The sequence below is a fragment of the Punica granatum genome, chromosome 5, assembly GCF_007655135.1.
Source record: "Punica granatum isolate Tunisia-2019 chromosome 5, ASM765513v2, whole genome shotgun sequence".
Lineage (NCBI taxonomy): Eukaryota > Viridiplantae > Streptophyta > Magnoliopsida > Myrtales > Lythraceae > Punica > Punica granatum.
The window spans coordinates 8,014,852-8,038,451 of NC_045131.1; the positions used below are offsets into that span (position 1 = coordinate 8,014,852).

The window sequence follows — 23,600 nt, forward strand, 5'->3', positions numbered from 1 at the left end:
CCCTTGTGGCTTATACATTGCTAATGCAAAGATGTATTTGCATTACACAAGCACAATCATTTGTGAAAACTAAAGATGCTTTATATCTCATTAATCATTAATAATTGGGTCGAAAAAAAGCCTAATGAGAGGTTCGGTTGGTGGTCTAAGATCGTGGTTCTCTTGAAGAAGATCAGAGTTCGAATAATCCTGAAACAATGTAGGCGTATACCTCTCTTAATAGACCACCTGCAGGGGTCTTGTGGCCCATCATAATTGAGCCGAAATATCCTCCTAATACCAAAAAAAAAAAAAAAACATAATTCCGATACCAATTCTTTATTCCTCTTGTTTTTTTGCTTTTCTTTTGGGTTGGACTCAATAACATTTGAAGGTTTGGCCCAAAAAAAAAAAATTTAAAGGTGTGTATTACTATTCCATGCACGTATGGGACCGGCCTGGCTTCCTCCGGTGGGCCTTGTGGGCCGAAGCTGAAAAAGCCCACTTACAGAGAACCGAGCCCAACAGAAATCCAGCCCTGGCTAAACGGCACGTCGTACAAGGCCCCGGGCGAAGGTTCACAAGTTTCGCACCTCCACCTGCCAGTACGGACAGGGGTATTTCCGTAAAACAACACCCCGGCGTCCTTCTATAAATACCTACCCGGCCTTTCCTCTTTCTCCCCGCAAGTAATCACAAGAAGCCCCACTCTCAAGGTTTTGAAAACTGCTCTTATGAGAGGGAGAGGAGAGAGAGAGGGGTTTAGCGGGAAATTGAGGAAGAAGGCGCTCTGAGCTAATTTTCCCAAATTTGCCGGGAAGCCCCTACAATTTACCCGGATTCACCATCCCCGTCCCTCCCTCCGTCCTCAACCTCACCTCCTCCATTGCTCCCCACAGTGAGCTGAGCTCCCAATTGTGGAGGGCTGAGCCAAAGCCACTTCGCTCTTATGAGTCGTCTAGGGTTTAAGTGTGTGGTGTATCACGGTGAGACGTGCCTCGGGGAGCTGGACGCCATTCCGGTCTCCGACCAGGGCTTCCAATTCCCGGGCAACGAGATTCGGATCCACCACATCTCGCCGCACAGCGAGCGCTGCCCTCCCCTCTCCGTCCTCCAGACGATCTCATCCTTCTCGGTCCGCTGCAAGCTTGAGTCCTCCTTCCCCGGCGAGCAGTCCCATTTGATCAACCTCCACGCGTCCTGCTTCTATGAATGCAAGGTCGTGACCCAAATGAACGAATTGACCGCTATTCGATAGATAGATAGAAATGGGATTTCAGTTTTTTGATTCTCAGAGTTGGGGATTCTGAGCTGTTTTAGAAGTGTTCGGAATGTTTGGATGCCGTATAGTTTTCTGTCGACTTTTGTGGTTCTGCCTGGATTGTGATAGTTGTAATTTGTGAAACTTGCAATCGCACATTCTTGATATCGATTTTGCTGAGACAGCGTTTGTTTCTCAGTATATCGAAACCCAATTGCACGAAGAAAATTGGAAAGGTAGGTTTATGGTTTGCTGTCGAAAAGGGAATATCGGGAAGTTGGAGCATTCTGTAGAGTCGAGCATAGCCTAATTGACTGCTTGATCTTAGTTTTTGTGTTATTAGGAGTGAATTGACTGTGAGCTAATTTTGACAGACGGCGGTTGTGGTGCTTGGGGATGAAGAAATTCACTTGGTGGCGATGCCGAGCAAGCAGAAGAAGTTCCCATGCTTTTGGTGCTACTCTGTTCCCATGGGCCTCTATAATTCCTCACTGGCATTGCTTAACCTCCGCTGCCTCGCCATTGTGTTCGATCTCGATGAGACGCTCATTGTTGCTAACACTATGAAATCCTTCGAGGATAGAATCGAGACTCTTCGGGGTTGGCTGGCCCGCGAAACCGATCCGGTAAGGATATCGGGGATGTCGGGGGAACTAAAGCGGTATGCTGATGATCGGGCGCTGTTGAAGCAGTATGCAGAGAATGATTATGTGGTCGATAATGGGAAGATGTTCAGGGTTCAGATGGAGGAGGTTCCTCAGCTTTCAGAAAGCCACGAGAAAGTTGTTAGACCAATAATTAGATTGCAAGAGAAGGGCATTGTAATTACTCGCATCAATCCCGAGGTTAGATGATGTTATGCTGCCATACCTTCCTTCTTTTTTCTCCGATGAACACACGTTAGCTGTTCCTCTTAGGTAATAGATAAGTTTGATGAACTTTTCCTTTATCTGACTTAGGAAATTCAGGGTGTTGCATTTCAAAAATTCGAAACTGAATTGCCAGAACAATTGCACAATAATTTGTAGTTTTTTAAATTGAATTTTAGTGTCCTCATTTTGCTTTTGCAGATTCGTGATACTAGTGTGCTTGTGAGATTGCGGCCTGCTTGGGAGGATTTGAGGAGTTACTTAACTGCAAAAGGACGTAAAAGGTTTGAAGTTTATGTATGCACAATGGCTGAGAGAGACTATGCTTTGGAGATTTGGAGACTTCTTGATCCAGAGGCACACTTAATTAGTTCAAGACAACTTCTGGACCGGGTTGTTTGTGTCAAATCTGGCAAGTAACTCATATTATAGGAGACCATCATGCATGTAGAACAATGTTAGCCACGGAATTGGGTGTTTTTAGGTTTCATTATACTACGATGAGGCATTTTTCGCATGTGGAAATATATAGTTTCTGCTGATGTAGCTGTCAACTAGGTCAATTATTGTGATGTTACTTTGCAAAGGCTTGTCTAATGTCCTAGTGTTTGTCTATTTGACATCATGTTGCGAACATCATGTATGCCTTTTTCTTTGCTGACTGGATTTAGCTTAACAGGTTCGAGAAAGTCACTACAAAACGTGTTCCAACAAGGCACGTGCCACCCTAAAATGGCGATGGTGATCGATGATCGATCGAAGGTCTGGGAAGACAGGGATCAGCCACAAGTGCATGTGGTCCCTCCATTTACTCCGTATTATGCTCCTCAAGCAGAGGTCTGAACTATAGACAATAATTACACAAAGATATCTTTTGGCTGGACTTTAGTTTAATGGTTGATGCTATTGTAATATTTGCAGAATGGAAAGAAATTGTTGGTAAGAGACGGGTTGCTTTGCTTTTTATTTTAGAATAGATGATGGCAATGATTTTGTGGATTCTCCATGCAATGCTTGCTATTATGATTGCTTGCTTACATTCATGACGTTGAGGCTGATGAGAAGCCTGGTTTTTCTTCTTTGGGCAGACAGCAAACGCTGTTCCAGTGCTCTGTGTGGCAAGGAATGTTGCATGCAATGTCAGAGGTTATTTTTTCAAGTACGTTGAGTTAGTTTTCTCGGCTCATGTGTTCCAAAGAGTTTTGCTTTCAATCATATGCTGGAGACTTATGATAGGGCTTTATTGTATCTTTTCCAGGGAATTTGATGAGAACCTATTAAGGAAAATATCTGATATTTTTTATGAAGATGATGTGGTTAATTTGCCCACCGCTCCTGATGTGAGCAATTACTTGATGTTTGAGGTATGCAGAGTTGAGAATCCATAATTTTAATGTTTATATTTAAATGTGTTAGTTTGTCATCTGTAATTTATCATCTATCTGCTTGTGGATATCAGGAGACTGCTCAACCTAATGGCACTGCAAATGCCCCAATTACTGAGGGAATGCATGGTGCAGAAATTGACCGGAGACTTAACCAAGCGGTAAATTTTTGTTGCATCAATGTGTGGCTTAATTCGTAACTTTATGTTTCTAATATAACGAGAGTCGAAAAGGCTGAATTTGATGTGTCAAAATTGGAGTAGCCCCTATCATTTTTTTTTAATTGTTTTGAGTGAAAAGTAACCCCTATCATTCTGTGCTTATGATTGAGATTTTTACTAATTTCGTTTACATCTTTATGAGTGATTAGGTTGCTGATACCACTACAAATGGTTCTGAGTTAAGACCTGAAATTTCTCAGCCATCTGCTCCAGTAAATCCTACTGCCATTGGGCCCGCAACTTCAAGAACTCTAATCCCATCTCAGAGTACTGGCCTTGTCTATCTGATTGTAGTTTTGTCATCTAGCCTTGTGTAGCACCGTCTAATGTTTCCCTTTCTTTTGTGAATTTTATCTAATTTTATTTTAGAACCTAGTTTGCTTGGAACTCCTGCCCGGCAAGATTTCAGCTTTCCTGATAAGGACCAAGACTTGAAAAAAAGACTCCTTAATGTGAAGCATGGTGCAGATTTGAGGAACTCAAGCGAACCACCTCTTCTATCTAGACCCCCAGTTGTACCACTCGTGGCAATTCCCCATCATGGGAGTGCCATGGTAGAAGAAGATGCTAACAGAGCAAATCTAAATAGTCGACCATCTGTTGTCCCTCAAGATTCTGATGTATCAAAGTGTGACAAGCAAAGAATTTATCAGAATCCATTTGGTCATAGCATCTCAAGTTCTAGTTCCCCTTGTCCACCCTCAACTGCATCCCAGGTGAAGACTGAAGAGGTTAAAATGCAACTTTTATTCGTACTTGAACATCATATTATTGTGATGAGAAGTAAAATTGTAGCATTTTGATTTAATCTGACGCTCTACTTTTTCAGGCATATGCTGGACACGATCAGCAAAAACCTTGTGTGTCTTCAGGAAGTCAGGCTTCTGGTATGTTAGGATCATTAGCTTATTACATCTTTATATTTTTCTTCAACTTCCTACCTATGTCGTGAATGAGTTGAAATGCCAGATTACCAGGGGGCAAAATTTATAAGGAAAAGCTACTCTAACCATGAACCAGTCAAACCAAATGTTGGACAAATATTCAAAACTATAAAAGTACCACCTAGTTAGAATACGCGCAAACTGTGTCATTCAAGATCTTCTTCTGAATGGCCCTTAGATATCTGAACATTTCATATGGCCAACTTGCTCACTGTAAATAGCACCACATCAACTAGCTTCTTTGATAGCGATATCAGGTTGCTGGTTCTTTGAATTTTTGGAAATGTGTACAGCTCATTCTTATTTAAGTTCTCTTTGGCAAATATTCAGCTCACCAGACCATTAGCAGCTCCCCTGAAGCCAATGGCAGATCTGGAAGTTAATCACATTTTTTTGGTGGAACACCCGTTATTTTTAACTCCAGATATTGACCAGGGGAAAAAAAAAGGAATGAAATCCAGAAGTTGCTAATGAATAGAGAACCGAAAAAGCTGCTGAAGAAGTACACACTACTAACATTCAACTAAAAAACCACCAAGCGACTTCTGTTTAATTCCACTTTCCAGACAGTTGTCATCTTAATTTCTCGAGTTTTTTAACTCTGGGGACTTACTTGTTTCATTCAAAGATAGGCATAGGAAGCTATGAGATTTTGGATTATTTTATAATTATCTTTTGGTTTTAACTTGTAATAATAGTAATCGTTCAACTACTTAATCACGGGGATGATTCTGCAATGGAGGCCTTTTATGGTTTCTAGAGCACTGGACCAGTCAATAAGCTATTGCTGATTTCTTAATATGCTGATGGAACATCAACGTCCATTTGATTTTTTGCCGATTAACTAGTTAGTATCTCTTGCAGAGGCTGGTATTTCTCAGAATCATGTGCATTCTAGAGACAGAGAAGCTCAAATTGAAGCTGGAAGAGTGAACCTGCTAACATCCTCCATGTCCATCAGTGCGTTGCAAGAAATTGGACGAAGGTGCAGCTCCAAGGTAAGTCTCTCTCTCTCTCTTTTTCTTCCAAGGTTTGATGCAGCATTATGATTATTCGCCATCTGGAGGGGATTAATGATTGTATCTTTATTCCAGGTTGAGTTCCGATCAGTTCTTAGCACGAGCAAGGATCTGCAATTTTCTGTCGAGGTTAGGGTTCTTATCTTTCTACTTTTGATTAAATATGTTGTGTTGCATGTTAGTTGTAAGACATTAAAGGGCTCATATTGTCCTGCAGCATGAATGGGTAGTCTTTCTCAGGTGTTCTTACGTTGTCTGATGCAAGTCACTTTGTGAAGACTGCGTGTATCATTGTTTTAAGAGTATATATGTTTTGCATTTTCCTTCATCTCATCAGTCGATCTAAGGTTACTATGATATCATCCCTTTTGTCTAGGTTTTATTTACTGGTGAGAAGATAGGTGTTGGAATGGGTAAGACAAGAAAGGATGCTCAACAACAAGCAGCTTTGGTTGCTCTCCACAGCTTGGCAGGTAACTTAATGGCTGTTCTTCCACGACTTGCACTCGAGAAGCCTGATTACTGTGAATTTGTCATATTTGCCTAGATCTTCAGTTTTCTTTTTCACTTTTAGCGAGCGGTAGATAAATTCTGTTGTGACCTTATTCAACTCGAGAAACAGTGAAATGAGAGAAATGCCATTTCGCAAACCTTGTGTTAATGATTTGATTAAGAAGCTTCATTAACAATGGGACTTCGGGTTAAGTATGTTTCTGGGTGGCATCTTTGGCTCAGAATACAATGGGAGTTGGGTTTACGTATGGGGTTTCACCAGATCAGGTGTTTATATGATTTCAGTTCTAAGTGTTGGATATTAATTTTATTACCCATTAAAAGAAATTTCCATCCAAGTCATTTATTTTCGTTAAAATTATTTGCATGGCGTGATCATGTTGAAATGTAGGATGGTCCTCATCATATTATACTTTTGTTGAATTACAGAGAAGTATGTCAATTATGCTACTACCTGTTCTGGAGCTGCGGATGGGAATGCTGATAAGCTTCCTTTACAAAATGAAAACGGATTTCTGTGGGATGTCATTGGTTCCGAATCTCGGGAACTGCCCAGAGAAGATGGGATGGGCAAAGAGAGCGTCCCAGTGGGAGGAGATTTTCATGGATCTTCCGCTACCTGATCATTACATCTTTTAGACAAATATTTTTGCTCGGTTCAAGGATATGCCTTGGCATGAGAAGTTTGCATTACTGCTGGTGGTTTTGCAGACGCATCTCCTCTTATGGATTTTGATTCCAGCAGGACTTGGAATATGATATCTGAAGGGGAGTGAGACGAGATCCTCTCTGCTGCATGTGCCCTTCGCTGTCCTTGTTCGTTTTGTGTCAATAGGTAAGCACTGATGTCCTTTTTACCTATAATTTCCTTGTAGTTAATACAAATTATTCTCTAACTGGCTGGATCTCCATACTTCATTCTTTTCGGGTAGCTGTACTCTATCTTGCTTGTGATAGATTAAGATCTTTCATGGCATATGCTGCTTTTCACTTCAAGCTTTGGGAAGTACAACTATCCAAATTTTAACTGCCATCCAGTATACTTACATGTTGCAATCTAATTAATTTTTTCGCATTTAAACATCATCCTCGTTCATTATTTATACATTTGACGTTGTTACTGTCGAAATCTATTTTAGTGTTTGATCATAGCTTGTCTGATTCTTCTTACATCTGCTCTATCCTTTCCAGAATATGATGCGGAGGTGATTGCATGGTTGGCTCCCTAATGCCTACCATGCTCAAAGCAGCAGCAGAATGACAGGATATTGAAGCTAGATCTGGTTTGTATCTGTGCTGTACTGTTTTGAAGTCCAAACAACACGGCTGTTCTCTTGTCCGTGGAGCCAACATGAAAAGGGAAATTCTGTACTCAAGAATAAGAGAACTATATGCTGACAGCTTGACATGTTGGGCGATTCCGTTTTTCCCCAGGGAAAAACTCGCCCCAGCTAGCGTTGCAGTTGGATGCAGAAACGGAACTACAGAAAGAAAAATGGTAGACTAGAACAGTAGATAGGATTTTTGTTGTGGGGAAGGTTTACTCAGTATTCTGTATACTTTCAGTGTTCTTGTAAAGTCATGCTTTGAGGATAGCGCACAGGTACAGAGATGTTGTGTGGATGGCTCCGGGAGTTCGCATGTCAAGGTTCCTCTTACTGCAATCCGATTTGATTCGGCTACTTTAACTGATTGCTTACGAGCTCCATTTGGGGTGATACTCAGTCAAAACACTGAATTCCTGAGTCACGCTGCTTGATTGTTTGAGCTTGCAGTTTTGTCTGTCGACCCCCCTCCCTTAACAATCAGATGGTTCCTGATGGGAATGCAAAAGATTGGATAATGGATCTCATCTTGCAGAATTAAGTTACCAGTATAATGCCAGAAAAAAAGCCATTTTCCATCCGACATGCCGACTGTCCCGTGAGCATTCTTAGAATTAGAAAAGTTTGGCAGCCTTGTTGCCGTGGGATAGAGATCGACTATGAGTCAAATCGCCCAACTATTTGAATGAGACATAAAGAGGGGAAAGCTAGGCCAGGAGAAACTTTATAGTAAGCGGCGATATTTTCACGAGCTGTGGGACATTTTCACGACATGGCATGAGGGGGATTCGAGTCATTGATCTTTAAATCTCACCAGCGAATCAGGTCATCTGCGATTTTGCACGAGTTACAGAGGAGCGTAATGTTGAGTTTTGAGATCCACGAACAAGGGCCGGTGCTTGCATATAAAGGAAAGGGTGAAAGGAAACAGAGGGATCCAAACAGCCCATTGCGTACGGTATTTGCTGGGAACTGATTTTGAGAAGGAATCTAAAAAAAAAAAAAATACTTGCATTTTAATTAAGACACCATTAATAATAATCAAAGAGGCTTTGTCCGGTAACGAAATGTTTCAAATTCGATACCCATTATAAGACTAATGTCTCCTTTTATTAATTATTAATTTTTTTTATTATAATAAATTAGCCTCTTTTATAACAATTTTTTTATTTAAAAAATACACCATCATAAGCCGACAATTGTTGTATTCTAGGTTTTCGGACTACTTGTTCCCCATGCCACTTTTGATCGACTCCATGTTCTGCAATGATAAATACAATCATGAAGAGCAACATCCATAATATTGCCGGTATCGGTTCAACTTTTCCAGGAGAAAAGCTCACAGTGATATAGTGCGAAAAAATTTCTCTCATAAAAAAAAAAAAACTATTGACGCTTTGCTCGTGTGTCAAGAAAGAATCACCGGTGAATTTTTCGCAATTTCAGTATTCTTTGGAGTTTAAGATCCTTTTAATCGCGGCAACAATCCATAAAATTTTTACTTTTCCGAGTATTCTCTAGAGTCGATGACCCTTACAATTAGTGCAATTATCTTTACGAGTCACGAGCATTGAGATTTGTTATTCGCGAGATTTGTTATTGCATTGAGATTGCAATTATCGGTTCAACTTTTCGAGGAGAAAAGCTCACCGTGCATAGTGCAAAAAAAATTCTCTCTCTCTCTCTCAAAAAAAAAAAAAACTATGATGCTTTGCTCGTGTGTCAAGAAAGAATTACCGATGAATTTTTCACATTTTCAGTATTCTTTGGAGTTGAAGATCCTTTTAATCAATGCAGCAGCAACCCATAAAATTTTCACTTTTCCGAATATACTCTGGAGTGGATGATCCTCACAATTAGTGCAATTATCTTTACGAGTCACGAGCATAGAGATTTGTTATTCGCGAGAAACAACTGCTATTGATAATTCACATCTATTGTCATGATAACGAAGACGACTTCAAAACTCGTTTAACAGAAGTTCAGATCATTCAGATGCTCATCGTTACAGATTTCAGAATAACAAAGAAGCTCTACTTGGGACATTCTACAGATGTAAATTCCTACCTTCTCTCATAGACTGTACAGCGGTAGTAGATAGGCAAACACTGAAACTCGAGAGTGCCATGCTACTTATAGGATCAACACACGAACATCGCCAGTTCTTTCATGGTAACAATCTGAGATTGGCTATGAAGTTTGGCGGCGTCGTCGTTTCTCAAGACATCGTCCATCTGTTCATGGTTGAAATTTCCCTCTCTCTCTTCCTCTTCTATCTCGTCTTCTTCATCTTCACCACGGTCCAATCGGGGACCTTCCATTTGCTTTCCGTTGAACTGCTCCTCGTGATCGGTCAGCGCCATGGCTGTTTCTTCTTCGTGAAGTTGATCACTGTCGGGGACTTGTTTCTTGTAACTGAAATATAAAGAGACACAATAACACGTATATATATTATCAATGACTGAATAACGTTCCTAACTCATCACCAAACTGGTCCATAGGGTTGCGACAAGATCTTGCAATGGTGATCGAGAAGTTCATATGACGTTCACATTATTCGAGGAAACTATTTGCGAACGCTTCAAATATTTGGGTAATAAAAAGCATATGAACATGGTCCACTTTAAAGCTTCACTAGCACTGGAGAAACAGAGAGTATATATTGCAGATTCTCGAAAGGTTCTAACACAAGCTACATTGATATCATATACATGAAGTATTGAATTCTTGCAAGTTAAGAATGAACATAGCAAGTAATTACATCTCTTTCCGAGCCATATCATGTTTTTTCCCTCCGTCTAGGATGGAGCTCCTTCCATCCCAGAGGGAAACTCATCTCGAGTTTTCTCCGGTGGAATTTCTGCTGGAGCAGCAACTGTATCGGCCAAAACTGATCCATTTTCTGTTTTGGCTCTCGCCATTAGTGGCCATTTATCCCCAACGATGTGCATTTCTGGTCTGTCAGCCAGTTTCTTGGAGGGATCGGTGACGGTTTCTCCTTCGATTATCCTATGGGATGCAGCATCTTCCCAATCTCCATAAACAATGATAATCTTGTCAGTTTCCCAAGTTTGCAGCACTCGATCAGGATCAGGTTGCCAATGGTATTCTACGTTGGTATCCATATGTACAAACTTGTATGGAATTCGCCTCCTTACGGGTATGTCCTATTGAAGAACGTCAATGAAATCAATGAATTAGTCCACAACCAAGAGTCCTCACGGATTTCTATCAAGGACACCATGCAACTTTACATAATAATCGAAATTAAAGACTCACCATGTCGAGAGACCACACGTTGCCGGCGGACCACTGCATAGGCTGTAAACTTTTAGGGTCCCATGATCCAAATATGGGGTCACCTCCGACAACGAAAAAGTGCTCCAGAAACTCGCACCGTTTCTTCAGTAGAAACCTAACACGGACAGTCTTGGAGGGATCTATAGGATCACAAGCACATGGTACTTAGTGAAGTGATCCATAACAATAATTAATGATCAGAAGCACGGGAACTTACAAGTACCTTCGGTTCCATTGCCTGCAGTCTCCATCCCTGCCTGCAATAAAGAACGACACCGAAAATCAGCCACGGCTAATGGCTCATCACGAGCTTCCTCCGGTGGAATGACTTTCTCCAATTAATGGTAGAGATAATTAGCAATCTGCAGCGATGTGCATGTCTGATTTGTCAGTCAGTACCTTGGAGGGATCACTCAGTATTTCCCCTTCAGTTATCCTCTGGGATGCAGCATCTTCCCAATCTTCATAAACAATGATAGTCTTGTCGGTTTCCCAAGTTATCAGAACTCTATCAGGATCGGGCTGCCACTGGATCCTTTTATCGGTTCCCCTCAGTATAAGCTTGAATGGAATTCGCCTCCCGACGGGTATGTCCTATTGAAGACCGTTGATGAATTAGTCCTGGGAACCCTCATGGATTTGTCTTAAGAAGGATGCCATGCAAATTACATGATAATAACCGAAATTTTGAAGGCTCACCTGTTCGAGAGTCCACACGTTGCCAACGGACCAGTTCATAGGTATTGCACTTGAAGGGTTCCATGAACCAAACATGGGGTCACCTCCAACTATGAGAAGAAGCTCACCATTCTCGCATTTTTTCTTCGATAGAAACCTAACACGGACAGTCTTGGAAGGATCTATGGATCACAGGCACATGGTGCTTAGTGGAAGTGATCCATAATCACAATTAACCACACAAAATTACTATGAGAAGCTAGCACGGGAACTTACGAGTTTCTTTGATTCCATTTTCTGCTGTCTCCTTCCCTGGCTGCAATAAAGAATGACACCGAAATCAAGAACTGAGCTCCGTTCACGAGACATTCGATTCAAGTCCCTCTCTGATGATCAGGTGATCCAGCAGGGCTCCATTGGAAGTACTAATTAAATGAGGAATCTTACTTGCCGGGCAAAATTTTCAAAAAGAAGGGAGCATTAAATTCTTCTTCGGCACGTGAGAGCGGATCTAATTAATTTCGAAAGTCGATATCGTTCACCTCTCCACTCTCTCTTCTTTATCATCATTATACCAAATGTATATACCCTCTTGAAAAGGTTTGCATGCGGATCACGTTGTACAAACATTCGAATAAGAGACCCTTAATAAAGCATTGGCAACAAGAATATCAGATAGAACTGCCAAGGGAAAAGGAATATCTAATGGTGACTGAAGCCACAGTGCCATAAAACAAAAAAGGAAAAACTTCAAGAGAGAACAAATGCAAAAGGGAATTCTTTCTGAACTGTATATATATATATATATATATGTATATTTTAATCGGAACTCCTCCAATGGGAGCCTTCTTCTTGTGTTATAAGGAGATTTCACGTAGGCGAGTTGGGTAAACCCTTAGCTTGTAGCTGATCGATTCTCCATATTAACATTTACATCAATTATGTAATTACTCAATAATGACTTTACATTTTTCCAATGCATGGTCCCATAAACACATCTCTCACTAATCCCAAGTTCCTACTTCGTAAGTTATCAACTGGTGTCCTCAGATTTCTATATTATTATTATTATTATTATTTATCATCATCATCAACTAGTGTCCTCATATTTCTATATCATCATCATCATCGTCGTCATCGTCATTGTCGTTGTCATCATATCATCGTAGGTTATAAAAACTTTCTCCTATGATAAGGAGCTCCCTTTCGCACAACAAAGATTTTTCCTAATAAACATTTTTGACATATATATTATCCTCAGTTCATTATCGACTCTTCAAATCTCTACCAATTAATATTTATATAGATTGTTGTAAATATTCGTTCTTCATTCTTAAATTGGCCCAAAATTCTTCTTGATCATTACAAAAAGAAAAGAAAAAATGTTTTATATATTGTTTAGTTTTTTTTGGCTGAATTTTCTTATGTTGTTGCTAATTATATACTAGGCACAATCTTTTAATTGGATTAACTATTGTTCTTAACATACTGATAGAATACCTTTCAATCAAAGGGAGCTTTTAGACCAATTATCCTTGTAGGCGTGCAGGTATTTTTCTTTTACATATTGATAAAATACCCTTTAACCAATTTGAGTTTCTAGACCAATATTGACATTAATTTTCATTTGATATATTTACTTTGTAATTGGTCAAGATCTATAATTATATTATATATAAAAAGGATTATTATCGATGCAAATCAAAACGTCGTGAGAAAATAATAATTATATATTGCAAATTGTTAAAGTGTGTGCAATAATGAACATCGTGTACAGATGCATTAAAAAAACATGAATGTAAGAAGATAACATTTTAATAATGTTTTATTTCTTCATTCATTCTTTGTATACGTTATTTACCGAGTTTCGATTTCAAAATAGTCCCCCATCCCTCAACTATTTTTACATTTCATTGCAACATTTTTTTTAAAAATTTTATTTGTCATCAGACAATATTTTCGTCGTCGGCTCACCGTTTGATATAATAATAAGTACTAAAACTCTTCGCTGTCACTATTATATACTTCACCTCTGCGTTCGGTGATGACGAGCTGGAAGCAGACGGACAGAGGGGCTTGACGAGCTTCTTGCGTGTCGAGTGCAGGACTTGGAAACTGAAGACCTTTGGCAATCGCGAGAAGGACAGCTCCTTCCTTGGAAGCACTGTTGTCCCTCCGAACTTCGACGCAACTCCTCGATTGTCGACGCGGAGCTTGGCAGGGAAGTAGCTCGAGATAGCATCCATGATTTTACTAATAACTTCGGCTCTGCCTGTGGCTCTCCTCAGGTCAGCTGAACTCAGCTTGGGTGCGGCTTTATATAGGGTGATGATGGGGCCGGGAGGAGGACAAGAAATGGATCCGATTCCAGGTGGCGCTTGCACACACGTAATCCAAAAAAAAGTCCGATGTATATGTCTTACGGCTTGTCTAGCTAGCATGACATCAGTCATGTCGTGCTGACACCGGTTTGGCCTGTAAAGGGTGACTGGCAATCCGATCCAACCGATCACTTTTCAAATTAATTAAGAAATAAGAAAGAAATGAAGATTGAAAAAATAAAAAGAAAAAAAGAGACCAACCAAGCTCGCAGATCCGGGGGGGGGGGGGGGGGGGGGGGGGGGGGGGGGGGGGCGGGGGTCTATTGCTTGCGACCTACCCCCTCTCCGTCTTCCAATCTAGGAATTCCCCTTTTTTATTTTTTATTTTTTTGGAATAATTTTTTTTTTAAAATTTATTTTAAGATAAAAATAAAATAAAAAAACTCTTAATGAACATTTAAGAACAAACAATTGTTCGTAAATACTGAAATTTTCAGTTTGGATTTGGTAAGTTGGAAGTACTAAAGTTAATAAAAGCAAGTAATGAAATCGATCTAATTTCTAAACTTTATTATTACTTGAAGTACTTTACTTCATAATTCACCCAAAAAGAAAAAAAGTACTGGTTCCGGAGTTGGAATTTTACTCCACTCTGTTATAGCCTAACATGGATAAAAATATATATTATATGTATATAATATATATGAAATTTATTATTAAAAAAGTAGTTATAATAATGGTGAGGCAAAAGTAGATGTAAGAAATAATTATTAAATGTGAGAAAAGTACAAAAAAGTATATGTATATGGATGTGAAAGTAAATTGAAAATTTATTATTAAAAAATTATTGTAATAATGGTTAAGAAAATCTAAGAGTGACAATTTATTATTAAATGGGAGAAATAATAAAAAAGGTAATGTTTATATTGAATTGAGGAAAGAATGTAGTAGAGCAGAGTGAAATAGAATTTGATTTTATAATCAAATGCCACCTTAGTATTTCAGTTCACATATTTAGCATTTTGTAAGTATATGTAAGGATTTAGGTAAAAGGAAGGCCTTGACTATTTTGATACCTACGCACCAGTGGCTAGAATGACTTCAATTTGAGTTATATTTACACTCGCCTCAATCCATAAGTTGCATATGCATCAAATGAATGTTAAGACATCGTTCTTGAATGGTGAATTCGGAGAAGAGATATACATGGAACGACCGGAGGGCTTCGTGCTTCCTGGAAATGAAAAGAAAGTGTGCAAGGTGGTCAAGTTGTTATACGGCTTAAAACAAGCACCGAACAATGGCATGAGAAGTTTGACTCGGTAATCTTGTCGAATGGATTCTCACACAATAGTGCCAACAAGTGTATCTACTCAAAGTTTACTGAAAGGTATGGAGTAATATTATGTCTGTACATGCATGACATGCTAATATTCGAAACGAACTTAAAAGGCGTTCGTGACACCAAGGAGTGTCTAATCTCTAAGTTCAAAATGAAGGATATGAATTAGGTTGATAGGATTCTTGGTATAAAGGTGCATAAGCTCGAAGGAGGTTTTGCGTTAAGCCAGTCTTACTATATCGGAAAAGTGTTGGAGAAATTCAAACATTTAAATATTAAAGATTCAAACACTTCATTTGACCCGAGAAACAAGTTAAGTGAAAATCAAGGTAGTGTGATAGCGCAATTGGAATACGCTAGTGCAATAGGGAGTCTTATGTATGCAATGCATTGTACAAGACCCGATTTGCATTTGCCATATGCAAATTATCAAGATTTACAAGTAATCCTAGTACTTAACATTGGAAGGCTATATCAAGGGTCCTCGGTTATGTAAAGAAAACCATGGACTTGAGATTATTCTATGGCGAATATCCCGCAGTATTAGAAGGATATTCGATTGTGAGTTGGATCACGAGTCTAAGTGACAACAAGTCAACTTTGGGTTGGTTGTTTACTATTGGAGGCAGAGCCACTAGTTGAGCTTCAAAGAAACAAACTTGCATCTCACACTCAACCATGGAGGATGAATTCATAGTCTTAGCGGTCGTAGGTAAAGCGGTGGAATGATTAAGAGATCTCTTAGCGGAACTTGAGTTGTGGCCACAATCGGTGAATGCCATTTCCGTCTATTGTGATGGTGAGTCAACCATGTCTCGTGTGTACAATAAGATGTACAATGGAAAGTCTAGACAGATAAGCTTGAGACATGAGTATATAAGACAACTAATATGGGACATAGTGATAACCGTAACTTATGTGAAGTCCTGTGATAATTTTGCGGATCCATTGTCAAAAGGTTTCTCAAGGGAAATGGTAAAAAGTACCGCTGCTAAAATGGGTTTAAAACCAATATAGTCAGTCATTGATGATGGCCTACCTCATTTTAATTAAAAATTAGTCTCGAGGTTTGAAGGATAATAACAAGTCGTCGAATGATCATGTGCACTAAGAACGAAGATTTAGTGCTCGATTTAGGAGGATGAGTTCAAACTCTTAATGGATTGGTACTCAATATCGGTTATCGAGTAGTCCACCTATATAAACATGAAGTGGTGCCGATTCAACGACAGTTTTTTCAAAGGTTTTCTCTCTCGTACATGTTCATGAAAACAGGATGAGCACAAGCCATAACGGTGCTAAAATAAAATTCTTGCTCGAGTCTTACGGTCTAGTGTGTGACTTATCCGGCATTGACTCCATAGTGACAGTTTAAGCAACTAGCCATTGTTCACTTTGCCCTTGCTTTGAGAGTTTACACCAAGGGACGGTTTAATCCAAGGACACTGCTTCTTTATGCTTGATCGTTGCGATGAAATTTATGGAATTAGCAATCTAGTGGGGAATGTTAATATTAGATTGAAAATTCATTTATGCATGCATTTCGATAAAAAAAATTACTTTGTGTAATTCATCATGAGTTAAATTGGTTGAAAAAAAAAATGTCGCGGTCCAAGAGTTGGCCGTCCATGCGGATATTTTCAAGGTGACTCCTCCATGGGATATGTCCCATACAAAAGTGTCCTTTTGACTTGTGCCTATCGAGTTTTATAAATATAAGGCTTTTGTGCCAAAAATCATTGTCGAAATAATTTTTCATCTTTTCCGAGAAATACAAGGGAGAGTGTGAAATCTTTAGACATTTCTAGTTAAGATTTATGAAACTTCATTGTATCTCGAGAGATTTTTCGTCACGACCTTTTAGCAACTTTGTGAAGGACGGATAAATCTCTTCAGAAAGCGTTTTACGTGCCTTGAAGTCTTCCCCTTTTACGAGTTCGAGAGATCGTGTGTTCGTCCGAGTTCGAGCATGTTCGTGTTCATCATCGTTGACTCCTCCATGTGGAAGTCCTCATCTCAAACAGGATAGGCGTTGGCATGAAAAGTTTGCATTGCTGCTGGTGGTTTTTCAGAAGCATCTCCTCTTCTGGATTTTGATTCAAGCAGGACCTGGAAAATGATCTCCTAAGGGGAGCGAGACGAGATCCTCTCTGCCTCAAGTGCCCTTCGCTGTGGCGTTGCTCGTTTTGTGTCAATCGGCATACAAATAATTCTCCATTTTTTTTATTGGTTTCCGGACGCAATACAAATAATTTTCATTTTGAATCGTCGGAAGTACAAACTTCCGAATTATAACCGCCCATCTGGTATATGTACAAGTCGCAACAGTATCATCCCCGTTCATCATTTATTACGTTTAAGACTGTTTAGTGTTGAAAGCTGTTTTAGTCTTTGATCAGAGCTTGTCTGATTCTTTTCGCATCTTTCCGGCATATGATGCGGAGGTGGAGATACCATGGTTGGGTTGGCTCCCTAACAACTACCACGCTCGAAGCAGCAGCAGAATGAGAGGATAATGCACCGAGATCTGGATTGTAACCGTGCTGTATCTCCCTGAAGTCCAACCAACATGGTTGTTCTCTTATTCGTGTAGCCATTATGAGAAGGGGAAATGCTGTGTACTCAGGAATGAGAGGATTATATATGCCTACAACTTGACATATGTTATGTGATTCGGTTTTTCCCCAGGGAAAAACTGGGCATAGGTCGTGTAGCATCGGATGAGAAACCGAAACCTACAGAGAAAAGAACAATGATAGATTAAGATATATAGCAGCTAGATAGGATTTTTGTTGTGGGAGTAGTTTTCCTCAGTCTTCTGTGAAGTCGTGATTTGAGGATAGAGCACAGGGCCACAGGCACAAAAATTTCGTCTGTCGTGGAATTCTCCGGGAATTAGCGTGTCAAGATTCTTCTTCGTGCAATCTCATTCGATTTGATTCGGCTATTTTAAGTTAAGTGATGGCTGAAAAGCTCTGTTTGGGGTAGTACCCGTCAAAATTCTTAATTCCCAAGTCATACCGCTTGATCATTCGAGCTTGCAGTTTTGTCCGTCGAGCCCCACTTAACGATCAGATGGTTCCCGGTTGAATTGCTGACGGCAAAGCAGGATCTGGAGGATGCCGACTATCTCATGAGCATTGTTTGGCTACGAAAAGTTTGGCAACCCTGCTGCAGTAGGAGAGAGACCAGCTATGAATTGACGATGAATATTTTCATAAGCTGTGAAACGTATTCTCAGGACATGGCAGGAGAAGGATTTGAGTCGTTGATCATAATCTCACCCGTGAATCACGTCATGTTCGAGATGGTGCTTGCATTTATGGAAGGGTGAAAGGAAAAAAGAGGGGGTCCGACAGCCCATTGCGTACGGCGTATGCTGGGAACTGATTTTAAGGAATCTATCTTTACTTTACTAACCTTGTTATTGAGACGCCATTATAAGCTAATAATTGTTGTATCCTAGGTTTTCGGAAAACCTGTTCCCCAGGCCACCTCTGATTGACTCCATGTCCTGCAATCATAATCACAATCATGACACTGCCAAAATGAGGAAAAGCATCATCACATAACCGATACTGGTTCAGCTTTTCTGGGAGAAAAAATCACTGATATAGTGCGTTAAAATTGATATAATTTTCTCACAAAAAACTCTTTGGCGCATTACTCCATGTGTCGAGATAGAATTTACCGATATAAGTTTCACTTTTCCTGTATTCTTTGGAGTTGAGGGCATTACAATCGATGCGGTTGCAACCGATAAATTTTACACTTTCTCGAGCACTCCCTGGAGTTGGGGATCCTTGCAGTCAGGGCATGGTCTTCGCAAGTCACGAGCATTCAGTTTTGTCATTCACAAGGAAAAATTGCTATTGATAATTTACATCTGTTGTCTCGATAACGGAGACGACTTCAAAACTCGTTTAACAAAAAATTAGATCGTGCAGATGCCCAATGTTACAGAACTCACAATAACAAATAAACACTACTTAGGACATGCTACAGATACAAAATTCCCACCTCCTCTGGTAGACTGTACAATGGTAGTACATAGACAAACATGAGAACTCGAGAAGCTATGCTACTTATAGGATTGACACAAGAACATCGCGGGTTCTTTCATAATAACAATCCAAGATTTGCTAGGAAGTTCTGCAGCGTCTTTCGACCCCATTGAATATCGGTTCTCAAGACATTGTTCATCTGTTCATGGTTAACATTTTCCTCCTTTTCTTCCTCTTCTACCTTGTCTTCTTCTTCACGGTCCGATCGGGGACCTTCCTTTTGCTTTTCATTGAGCTGCTCCTGGTGATCGGTCAGCGCCATAGCTGTTTCTTCTTCACGGTCTGATTGGGGACCTTTCTTTTGCTTTTCATTGAGCTGCTCCTGCTGATCGGTCAGCGCCATGGCTGTTTCTTCTTCTTGATGTTGATCACTGTCTGGGACTTGTCTTTCTTCTATCTGAAATACAAAAGACACAATAACACAGAGATTGTGAACGCAGTGAATAATGTTCCTAACTCACCAAACTGGTCCATAGAGTTGTAATGAGCTCTTGCAACAGGTGATTGTTTAGAGAAGCTCATACACTTTTAACACTATTCGAGGAAATTATTGTGAACGGTTCAAATATTAGGTAAAAAGTATACGAACACGGTCCACTTAAATCTTCACAAACACTGGAGAAACAGAGTATTGCAGATTCTCAGTAGGTTCTAACACAAGCTACATTGATGTTATTGACCAGATGCATGAAATTCCAAGATTTTAAAAGAAAAAACGCTGGGATATACTTATCTCTATTCTGAAGCAACAAAGCAAATATGCACTATTGAGTTCTTGGCAACTTAGGAATGAACTTAACAAGTACATCCCTTTCTGAGCATATCATGTTTGTCCCTCTTTAAATTCATAATTCAATCAAAGCAACAGCGGCGATTGATTGACCTCAACAAGAGATTTTATGGGATTTAGAGGGAACAATGATAAGTTTTCAGATTATCTCATGACCACAGTATCTTGTGAGAGAACTCTTACAGCATCCAGAAGTCGATTTTGTCATATATAATAGGGCCAAACTTAAATGGCGGAAGAGCATATTGACTCTTGTTGCATTTTCAGATGGAAAATGTTTCATTCGCCATCATCTTAGGTAACCATCTCTTATAACTGTAAAAGTTAAGCCACAAGCATGAGCCAAATGTGAGGAGCCATAAGCTTTCTCACATATGGCTGCTACATGTAAAATCTCTCTTATTAGAAATTCCACACTCCTAAGGGAATACAGGCATCCCTAACTGAATAAAATGCAATCTACTTTAAGGAATCTAAATATAATCCAGATGACACAGATGTAGAAGTAAGAAAAGGGAGCGAAAGGAAAACAGCATGTTGACTCTCGTCAAGCTCAAGCGGTTACCTCTGGCAATTTTGGATCCTCAGCTTCTAATCCGGTAAAGACATCCGCATCATCAGTCATTTTACTGTTGAGTTGGATCTGTTCTTTAGCTAGTGCCATTGATAATGGAATCAAACCTGGGACCAGAACTGGACCTTCATCGAAAGTGATCAAGTTTCCATCACTGTATTTGCTCGCAAAGCTCACGGCTTTGTCTTTAGGATTACTTCGTGGAACATCCTCTGGAATCGTCTGCTCGTTATTTGATACTGTTCCATAGTTCTCCTCTGAACCAACTATCTCTTCAGTCTGGATATCATCAGCCGTGTCCACCGAAGGTTTCTTTACAGAGGGAGCTATGTTTTCTGCAACAATTGACAAGGACTTATCGGGCAAAGGAGATTTCGTCTCAACCACAGCTGACTCATCTCGAGCTTCCTCGATTGGAATCTCTGCTGGCGCAGCCACATTATCAGCCAAAACTGATTTATTTTCAGTTTCACGAATGACTTTGTCCATTGGTGGGGATATGTTATCTGCAACGAAGTGCATTTCTGATTTGTCAGTCAGTTCCTTGGAGGGATCGCTCAATGGTTGTCCTTCAGTTATCCTCTGGGATGCAGCATCTTCCCAATCTTCATAAACGGTGATAGTGTTGTCCGTTTCCCAAGTTTTCAGAACTCGATCAGGATCAGGCTGCCAGTGGATGATTCCAGTGATTCCCCTCAGTATAAACTTGAACTGAATTTGCCTCCCAATGGGTATGTCCTATTGATGAACGTTGATAAACTCAATAGAGTCCCAAGAATCCTCATGGGGTTGTCTTAGAAGGACACTAAATCAGATAACAATGAAATTGAAGACTCACCAGGTCGAGAGTCCAGATATTGTCATCGGACCAGTTCATAGGAATTGCACTTGAAGGGTCCCAGGAACCAAATATGGGGTCATCTCCGACTAAGAGAAACTGCTCACCGAACCGGCACTCCTTTTTCAATTGAAACCTCACATGAACAGTCTTGGAAGGATCTATGGAATAGTCACATGATACTTAATGGAAATTCATTGCCACAATTAACCGCACAAATTACTATGAAAAGCACGGGAACTTACAAGATCCTTCTATTCCATTTTCTGCAGTTTCCAGCCCTGACTGCAATTAAGAATGACAACAGAGTCAGGACCAGAGCTCCATTTACGAGACATTTGATTCAACTCCCTCACTGATCAGGTGATCCATCAGGGCTCCACTGGAAGTACTAAATGACGAATCTTACTTGCCGGGCAAAATTAAAAAGAACAAATAAATAAATAAAGAAGGGAATAAATTTTTTGCTGTGGGAGCGGATCCAATTAATCTTTGTCCAAAGCTTCAAGGGTCGATGGCGTTCAGCTTTCCACTTACTCCTCTTTAGCGTCATTATACCAAAATATGTATACTCTCTTGAAAATGCTAGCATGCCAATCATGTTGTGCAAACATGTCGAAAAAGGAATCCCTTATAGCAACAGGAACATAAGAGATAGAACTTGCAAGGGAAAGGAATATCTAATCGAGAAGCCACCAGAAAAAAAAAAGCGGAAACTTCAAGAGATGAAAATATGTAAAAGCGAACCCTTTTCCTGCTTAGGAATATCCCGCAGAAACACAAGGAAAAAGTTAAAGAACAGGCATGGCCTCACTCCAAATTTTATCATTTCTAGGATTCCAAAGCTTTAATAAGCGCAATCTAATATCTATGTTTGTACCCCTTGAGCAGATATCAATTCAACAGATGCTTCCGCTCATTACGCAAACTCTGCTCAGTTACGGACAGAAACAAAAGGAATCGATAGACTTAGCTATCCGAGCCGATGAAGTAGACACAATCTCTATGATACAGTATCCCACAGTATACCATTTTCATATGTAATAAATCCAAGAAACGAACAGCAGAATTCACTCGATTGAACCACAGAACGACGATCAGTTGGCAAGCCAGTGAAATAGAGAGAATCAAAGAGCTCGAGCTGCACCTCTGCGTTCGGCGATGACGCCGGATACTGAGGCTTGAGCTTCTCCGATGCCGAACGCAGGACTCGGCGACCGAAGACCTTCCGTGACCGCGAGAAGGAGAGCTCCTTCCACAGAAGCACCGTTCCTCCGAACTTCGACGCAACTCCGCGATTGTCGACACAGAGCTTAGCAGGGCAGTGGCTTGTGATAGCATCCATGATTCCACTACCTCGACTTTGTCACTCTCCTCAGCTCAGCTCCCCGCAGCCCGATTTTCCCGGGAAAATCAGCAGAGAAGATGGAAGGAGGAGGAGGAGGAGGAGGAGAAGAAGATTCTACTCGTTTGATCCTTTTTTTTTTCTTTTTAATTTTTTTCTGGTGAGAGAGTTGCGAGCTGAGAGGGAGGAGGAGAGCATTATATTGGGGGGTTGGGGGTCGGTGAGGAGGACAAGTAACGGATCCGATTCCACGTGGCGCATGCACACGTCATCCATCTCCCTCCCGCGTGAATCTCCACCAACGGTTTGCTTCCAGTTTTAGCTTCCCTAAATACGATGTATTGTATTCAAACTCATCCCACTTTCCAAAGAAATATTTACATTATTAACTTCCGATTCCCTTAAATAAATTATCGAATTCAAATACTTATCGACCATCAAAATTGATAATTAATAAATATTTATCTCTTAATAAGTGGATTTAGTTCGAATCTATTAGATGAGGTTTTATTGGAATTCTAGAGAGCAGATGGTGCAGAGAAAAGGCAAAAATATGAAAAAAATATGAATGTTGTATAATATGCATTATTATATTATATATATTATTAATGAATTAACTTAGTATATGCAGTTATGCTTGAAAAGTAGGTTAATTATGCTACTGTCTCTAGATTATCGAGACTTCGAGTATCAACCACCTAAGTTTTGATTTGGTGCAATTGACCTCCCAAATGTAATCGATCTTAGAAGATTCTGATCCATCAGTAAGGTGACATCTTCAGCTGTTCTCAGGAGACCGATATTACAGCTAACTCGTTTTTAAGTGAAATTC

At 40.1% G+C, this 23,600-nt stretch overlaps 3 protein-coding genes across 6 annotated transcripts; 1 reads left to right on the forward strand and 2 right to left on the reverse strand.

Moving 5' to 3' along the window:
• The first annotated feature begins 645 nt into the window (after nt 1-645).
• LOC116208030 (RNA polymerase II C-terminal domain phosphatase-like 2) lies at nt 646-7,958 on the forward strand. 3 transcript variants are annotated; one of them, XM_031541215.1, is made up of 15 exons: nt 646-1,198; nt 1,615-2,085; nt 2,311-2,521; nt 2,789-2,946; nt 3,198-3,268; nt 3,368-3,473; nt 3,569-3,655; nt 3,865-3,982; nt 4,184-4,446; nt 4,545-4,602; nt 5,524-5,657; nt 5,754-5,807; nt 6,055-6,151; nt 6,621-7,026; nt 7,383-7,958. In XM_031541215.1, exons 1-14 carry the CDS (start codon nt 929-931, stop codon nt 6,812-6,814), a joined length of 2,292 nt encoding a protein of 763 aa, XP_031397075.1. In that variant the 5' UTR covers nt 646-928; the 3' UTR covers nt 6,815-7,026; nt 7,383-7,958. The 3 variants fall into 3 exon arrangements, with proteins under 3 accessions (XP_031397075.1, XP_031397073.1, XP_031397074.1); XM_031541213.1 differs by having other exon boundaries at nt 647-1,198; nt 4,085-4,446; XM_031541214.1 differs by having other exon boundaries at nt 647-1,198; nt 4,085-4,431.
• A 2,166-nt stretch (nt 7,959-10,124) lies between these two features.
• Nucleotides 10,125-13,825, reverse strand: LOC116207298. Of its 2 annotated transcripts, none has more exons than XM_031540204.1 (7): nt 13,525-13,825; nt 11,771-11,810; nt 11,516-11,676; nt 11,216-11,410; nt 11,034-11,073; nt 10,796-10,956; nt 10,125-10,683 (listed from the first exon to the last, which is right to left on the reverse strand). In XM_031540204.1, the coding sequence occupies exons 1-7, from the start codon at nt 13,738-13,740 to the stop codon at nt 10,315-10,317; spliced, it is 1,182 nt and encodes a 393-aa protein (XP_031396064.1). In that variant the 5' UTR covers nt 13,741-13,825; the 3' UTR covers nt 10,125-10,314. The 2 variants fall into 2 exon arrangements, with proteins under 2 accessions (XP_031396064.1, XP_031396065.1); XM_031540205.1 differs by having other exon boundaries at nt 11,040-11,073; nt 13,525-13,822.
• A 5,198-nt stretch (nt 13,826-19,023) lies between these two features.
• Nucleotides 19,024-22,945, reverse strand: LOC116208203. Its single transcript, XM_031541521.1, has 5 exons — nt 22,571-22,945; nt 21,669-21,708; nt 21,424-21,584; nt 20,577-21,323; nt 19,024-19,618 (listed from the first exon to the last, which is right to left on the reverse strand). Exons 1-5 carry the CDS (start codon nt 22,766-22,768, stop codon nt 19,277-19,279), a joined length of 1,488 nt encoding a protein of 495 aa, XP_031397381.1. The 5' UTR covers nt 22,769-22,945; the 3' UTR covers nt 19,024-19,276.
• Between the last annotated feature and the right edge of the window lie 655 nt (nt 22,946-23,600).